The 7500-nt window shown below is 44.1% G+C and overlaps 1 protein-coding gene across 1 annotated transcript in view; it reads right to left on the reverse strand.

Annotated features, from left to right (window-relative positions):
* The window catches only part of skia (v-ski avian sarcoma viral oncogene homolog a), a 38095-nt gene that overhangs the window by 2536 nt on the left and 28059 nt on the right, over window positions 1-7500 (reverse strand). The window contains exons 2-5 of the mRNA XM_046870833.1: window positions 2787-2897; window positions 2529-2638; window positions 1270-1553; window positions 1-195 (exon numbers count right to left, since the gene is read on the reverse strand). The exon at window positions 1-195 is cut by the window's left edge and continues 116 nt beyond it. Coding sequence (XP_046726789.1) covers window positions 1-195; window positions 1270-1553; window positions 2529-2638; window positions 2787-2897 — 700 coding nt within the window. The remainder of the gene's footprint in view (window positions 196-1269; window positions 1554-2528; window positions 2639-2786; window positions 2898-7500) is intronic.

Here is a 7500-nt window from a genome sequence, read left to right on the forward strand (position 1 = left end):
CATCCAACGCCTGTCTCAGGGTTTCCAGCTCAGAGTCCACAGAAGCTCCGCCCACTTGGCTCTCCGTCCCGGGCCCTGATCCCGCTGTGACCTCCACGACCCCCGTGACCCCTATGACTCCCGGAGAGCTGAGTTCCTTAGCAGAACTTGAGGACGTGAAGGACGGAGACGAGAGGGATGACAATGAAGACGTCACTGTAGAGGGAAAAGGGGAGGAGCTTGAGACCACACAGCATTGCTAATGTTTAATGCTAACTCTAACTGTTTATTATTATTAAATCCCACATGCTCACACCTCACATCTTACACATGCTAATAAAATTCAGCTAATACACACACATTCTACACAAGACTGTTAGCATAGAATTTACCACATAAACACACAGTTACACAATTACACAGTTACACAATTACACAGTTACACAGTAACTTGATTACACAGTTACACAGCCACAGTCACAGTTATGTTGTCACACAGTCACACAGTTACAGTCACACAGTTACAGTTACAGTCACACAGTTACAGTCACACAGTTACAGTCACACAGTTACACAGTTACAGTTACAGTCACACATTTACAGTCACACAGTTACAGTCACACAGTTACACAGTTACAGTTACACAATCACACAGTTACAGTCACACATTTACAGTCACACAGTTACACAGTTACAGTTACACAGTCACACAGTTACAGTCACACAGTTACAGTCACACACTTACACAGTTACACAGTTACAGTTACACAGTCACACAGTTGCACAGTCACACAGTTACAGTCACACAGTTACAGTCACAGTTACAGTCACACACTTACACAGTTACACAGTTACAGTCACACAGTTACAGTCACACAGTTACAGTCACACAGTTACAGTCACACAGTTACAGTCACACAGTTACACAGTTACAGTTACACAGTCACACAGTTACAGTCACACATTTACAGTCACACAGTTGCACCGTCACACAGTTACAGTCACACAGTTACACGGTTACAGTCAGACAGTTATGCAGTCAGCATCAACTGCTCTTGCAAACACTTTAAACTCACAAATTATCTTATGATGTCACAAAATTAAAATGAAATACTACATAAAAGAGTGATTCGATAGCATCAGGAATAAACGTGTAATTCGGTGTTCACCTAAAAATATGTGAAAATACTATAAATAAACAAAACAACACACAACACAAAACAAAAAAACACAACATAAAACAGACAAGACAACACAAAACAATACAATGATGAGTATTGAGTGTCTGACCTTCATCTCGAACCTCGACCTCCACATCGGAGTCACGCTCCTCTGTCATTGGTGCAGGAGCTCGGGAAAGGGTGTGGCTTTGTTGGGTGTGACTAGATGAGGTGTGGCTGTGAGGGGTGTGTCCTGGGTGACCCTCCCCTGTTATCCTCCTTTTCCTGCTCTTTGTGTGTCCCTCGTTACCAGCGGGGTTCAGGGCAGAAACACAGGCCGACGCCCCCTTCTGCAGCGGAGGCAGAGCCACGTTCGGAGCCACCGAGTTTTCCAAAGATTTATAGTTATAGAAACTACACACACACACACACACACACACACACACACACACACACACACACACACAAAACATGAGCATTTTCTAATGTTAATAAATCATAAATAAATCATAAATCATACATCATATGTATAGTTAGTGGTGTGTATTCAGCAGTGTGTAGTTAGTGGTGTGTAGTTAGTGGTGTGTAGTCAGCGGTGTGTAGTCAGCGGTGTGTAGTTAGCGGTGTGTAGTCAGCGGTGTGTAGTTAGCGGTGTGTAGTTAGCGGTGTGCAGTCAGCGGTGTGTAGTTAGTGGTGTTTAGTCAGTGTGTAGTTAGTGGTGTGTAGTTAGTGGTGTGTAGTTAGTGGTGTGTAGTCAGCAGTGTGTAGTTAGTGGTGTGTAGTCAGCAGTGTGTAGTTAGTGGTGTGCAGTCAGCAGTGTGTAGTTAGTGGTGTGTAGTCAGCAGTGTGTAGTTAGTGGTGTGCAGTCAGCGGTGTGTAGTTAGTGGTGTGTAGTCAGCGGTGTGTAGTTAGTGGTGTGTAGTTAGTGGTGTGTAGTCAGCGGTGTGTAGTCAGCGTGTGTAGTTAGTGGTGTGCAGTCAGCAGTGTGTAGTTAGTGGTGTGTAGTCAGCAGTGTGTAGTTAGTGGTGTGCAGTCAGTGTGTAGTTAGTGGTGTGTAGTCAGCAGTGTGTAGTTAGTGGTGTGCAGTCAGCGGTGTAGTTAGTGGTGTGTAGTCAGCGTGTGTAGTTAGTGGTGTGTAGTTAGTGGTGTGTAGTCAGCGGTGTGTAGTCAGCGGTGTAGTTAGTGGTGTGTAGTCAGCGTGTGTAGTTAGTGGTGTGTAGTCAGCGGTGTGTAGTCAGCGGTGTGTAGTTAGTGGTGTGTAGTTAGTGGTGTGTAGTCAGCGGTGTGTAGTTAGTGGTGTGTAGTCAGCGGTGTGTAGTTAGTGGTGTGTATTCAGCGGTGTGTAGTTAGTGGTGTGTAGTCAGCGGTGTGTAGTTAGTGGTGTGTTACCTGTCTCGGGTAACACTTGCTGCTTTTGTAGCTCCGTCCTTTTCAGTGATGTTCGGGGACCAGGGCCTAAACGCAGACACTCGCTGTCTCTGCTGAACACAATTAAAACCCTGAACACACACACACACACACACACACACATACACACACACACACACAATGTTAAACACTAACATTTTAACTACAAATTAAACTTTTTAATAACGAATTGTATTAACAATCATTGGGGAGTAAATGATTTCATGATCATGGCCTCACTTTATTGGCTGAGGCAGAGAGAGAACGCAGCCAATCAGGCTTCTTGTCTTTATCTGCTGAGGGAGAAAATTCATCCTGCTTTAGCTTCTTAATGGAAACTGAATCCAAGACCTGAGAGAAAGAGAATATGCTTATAGTTCATAGACTTTTATTTAAAGCATACAATTCACACACACACACACACACACACACACACACACACACACACACACACACACACACACACTGGAGTAGTTAGACAGGTGTGAGAGAGACAGAAGTGTCTGGCAATCAAAAGTGTGAGCTTTAAATTTAGCACTGCTGGCAGACTGTGTGCACGTAAATCAGCTCTTAACACACACACACACACACACACACACACACACACACACACACACACACACAGTTGATGGCCAAGTGCCGAATCAGTGCAGAGAAGAGAAATGACCTCTGACCTTAAAATTCGGCTCTTGTCTGAAAAGATCCAGGTCACACTGTGTGTGTGTGTGTGTGTGTGTGTGTGTGTGTGTGTGTGTGTGTGTGTGGCCAGACTGTGAGGTCAGTGACACACATTCCACAGAGCTGTGTCACATTAAAAGAGAGAGACGTCGGGTTGCCAGATTAGACTTGGTAACTCCACTGCGGTAAAAAAATATAAATACATAAGGGAAGAAAGAGGGGGGGAGAGAGAGCGAGAGCGAGAGCGAGAGAGAGAGAGAAAGAAAGAGAGAAAAAGATTGGAGAGACTTTGAACCGTTATTCAGTCAGACAGGAAATCACACCTCTTTCTAAAAGAGACAGAATGCGAGACACACACACACACTTCAGTACTGATACACACCATCATTATTACACACACATGTACACACAAACACAAATGCACATGTATATACATGTACACACAAACTAACACCCGTATACACACAAACTAACACACACGTATACACACACACACACACACACACACACACACACACACACACACACACACACATGCTTAGACATGAGCTCAGTTCTGTGAAAAGAGCCGCCACCCAAATCTGCAGAATCTCACACAGTCGTAACACTGGGCTATCTTTAGCATGCGCACACACACACACACACACACACACACCTATTAAACAAACATTTGCTGCAACTGTCTTTCAGAAGTTAACACACAAACACACTTGTACACACACGTTTTTACACAATAATAAATTTTTACACATCCAGTGGGCGGAGCTACAGAGCAGGATCAATGTACAGAAGGCTGAGGAACAGATATCAAGGTTTTCTGGAAGTGTCCCAAATCACAAGCTGTTCACCATGTAGGGCACACATACAAACACATGGGAAGGACAAAATGGGAGAAGGAGAGAAAGGGGAAGAGGGTATCATAAAAACTGAGATCAAAAGAAAAAGGTTACACTGTTAGAATGTTGCACTGTTACACTGTTATGATGTTACACTACACTGTTAAACTGAGGGAAGTTACACTGTTACAATATTACACTGTAACACTGAGAGAGGTTACACTGTAACACTGAGGGAGGTTACACTGTAATGCTGAGGGAGGTTACACTGTAACACTGACGGAGGTTACACTGTAACGCTGAGGGAGGACACACAGTTAAACTGAGGAAACTACACTGTTACAATATTACACAGTTAAACTGGGGGAGGTTACACTGTAACACTGAGGGAGGTTACACTGTAACACTGAGGGAGGACACACAGTTAAACTGAGGAAACTACACTGTTACAATATTACACAGTTAAACTGGGGGAGGTTACACTGTAACACTGAGGGAGGTTACACTGTAACACTGAGGGAGGTTACACTGTAACGCTGAGGGAGGACACACAGTTAAACTGAGGAAACTACACTGTTACAATATTACACAGTTAAACTGGGGGAGGTTACACTGTAACACTGAGGGAGGTTACACTGTAACACTGACGGAGGTTACACTGTAACGCTGAGGGAGGACACACAGTTAAACTGATGAAACTACACTGTTACAATATTACACAGTTAAACTGAGGGAGGTTACACTGTAACACTGAGGGAGGTTACACTGTAACACTGAGGGAGGTTACACTGTTACAATATTACACAGTTTAACTGAGAGAGGTTACACTGTAACACTGAGGGAGGTTACACTGTTACACTGAGAGAGGTTACACTGTAACACTGAGGGAGGTTACACTGTTACACTGAGGGAGGTTACACTGTTACAATATTACACAGTTAAACTGAGGGAGGTTACACTGTAACACTGAGGGAGGTTACACTGTAACACTGAGGGAGGTTACACTGTTACAATATTACACAGTTTAACTGAGAGAGGTTACACTGTAACACTGAGGGAGGTTACACTGTTACACTGAGGGAGGTTACACTGTTACAATATTACACAGTTAAACTGAGGGAGGTTACACTGTAACACTGAGGGAGGTTACACTGTTACAATATTACACAATTAAACTGAGGGGGTTACACTGTAACACTAAGGGAGGTTACACTGTAACACTGAGGGAGGTTACACTGTTACAATATTACACAGTTAAACTGAGGGAGGTTACACTGTAACACTGAGGGAGGTTACACTGTTACAATATTACACAGTTAAACTGAGGGAGGTTACACTAACACTGAGGGAGGTTACACTGTTACAATATTACACAGTTAAACTGAGGGAGGTTACACTGTAACACTGAGGGAGGTTACACTGTTACACTTAGGGAGGTTACACTGTTACAATGCCTGTATTTATGATTTTACTAAAATCCTGGATGTTCAGTGTGAAGCTGTGACTCTACAGAACAGCGAGTGCACGAGACGTTTATATGCAGCAGGGAGACTTTAGAGTGCAGATGATTTGAGTTTCAGACTTATTTCTTAATGGTCTAAGTAAAAAACTGTTAAAACATTGTGCACACACACACACACACACACACACACACACACACACACACACACACACACACATTTTAGACACTGCATTTATGTGTGTGCGTGTGTGTGTGTGTCTGTGTATACGAAACCTGAACAAGGCCTCAGCAGGAAGGGAGGGACTTCCTGTTGTTTCTCTCACTGTCTCTCTGTAACTGTCTGTCTCTCACCCTCTCATCGTCTTCTGTTTGGATCTGTCTCTCTGTCTGTTTCTTCCCCTCCTCTTCATTTGCTTCTCTTCTTTCATCTCTTTGTCTTTATCCCCTTCCTCTCTCCCTCTGCCTCTCTCTTTCTCTCTCTTTCTCTCTCTCTCTCTCTCTCTCTCTCTCTCTTCTCTCTCTCTCTCTCTCTTTCTCTCTCTCTCTCTCTCTCCTCTCTCTCTCTCTCTCTCTCTCTCTTTCTCTCTCTCTTTCTCTCTTTCTCTCTCTCTCTCTTGCTCTGCCTCTCTCTCTCTCTCTCTCTCTCTACTTTCTCTCTCTCTCTCTCTCTCTCTCTCTCTCTCTTCCTCCTCTCTGTCTCTCTCTCTCTCTCTCTCTCTCTCTACTTTCTCTCTCCTCTGCCTCTCTCTCTCTCTCTCTCTCCCTCTCACTCCCTCTTCCTCACTCTCTGTCTCTCTCTCTCTCAACCCTAGACCTTGAAGGAATTAAACAAAGTTGTCCCAGCGTGCAGGTGTGAGACATGTTCACACACACACACAGACACCACAGCTGCCAGGTGTGTGCGGTGTGTGTGGTGTGTTCTGTTTTCTCTCTTCACTAAACTGTCGTTATTGCATAAGTGTGGCTCTGTGTATATGTGTGTGCATGTGTGTGTGTGTTAAAACTAGTCTCTGAACCTTGTTGAGGAAACTGAGGTGTGTGTGTGTGTGTGTGTGTGTGTGTGTGTGTGTGTGTGTGTGTGTGTGTGTGTGTGGTGAGGGTTTGGGGTGTGGGTGTGGTTTGGTGTTTTCTCAAAAGGATGAGGTTAAAGTGTGTGTGTGTGTGTTTGTGTGTGTGTGTTAACAAAGCTAAAGGTAAAGCATAAGTGCAGTGAATATGAGAGCATAGTGTGTGTGTGTCTGTGTGTGTATGCGCACTCATTTCTAGGAACTGGAGCATAGTTTCTCAGAAGCTGCAGAGTGTAAAAGATCTTCGGTCTGCTACACACACACACAGATGGAACAGCTGCAACTCATCTACTTGCACACACTGAGTTTAAAAATCTCATCCTACAGCAAGCTAACAGACCAATCAGGATAAACCTCAATGTCACATGACCTCCGGATAAAATGGTTGCTAACAGGCTCCGCCCTAAACTCTAACGATCAGTTCTTATCAATTATAATTTGTCATCGTGAAGATGAACACAGAGTCCACATCCGAACTAACAGCTGTTAGCTAGCGTTACATGAGCAGGTTATCTCTGCTGGAGGAGTAAAAGATGGACATTGTTGCAGTGATGTGGAGAGAAGCGAGAAAACACCTCTGTCCTCCAGGGCTGAAACAAAATCACTTCTCATGCAGAAGCAGCTACACACACTTACACACAAACACAGCTAATAATAACAGCTCGCTAGCATACAGGATCAGACTCAATAAAGTAATGTTCATGCTAACTCAAATACAGCTTACACACACACACACACACACACACACACACACACACACACACACACACAGGCTCCACTCCCTACATTCCTGAGCACACACACTGGCCTTCACTGGGACAAAAGTCTTGCTAGTGTGTGTGTGTGTGTGTGTGTGTGTGTGTGTGTGTGTGTGTGTGTGTGTGAAAGTAAATGTGTGTGTGTGTGTCAGT

The sequence above is a fragment of the Silurus meridionalis genome, chromosome 17 (assembly GCF_014805685.1).
Source record: "Silurus meridionalis isolate SWU-2019-XX chromosome 17, ASM1480568v1, whole genome shotgun sequence".
NCBI lineage: Eukaryota > Metazoa > Chordata > Actinopteri > Siluriformes > Siluridae > Silurus > Silurus meridionalis.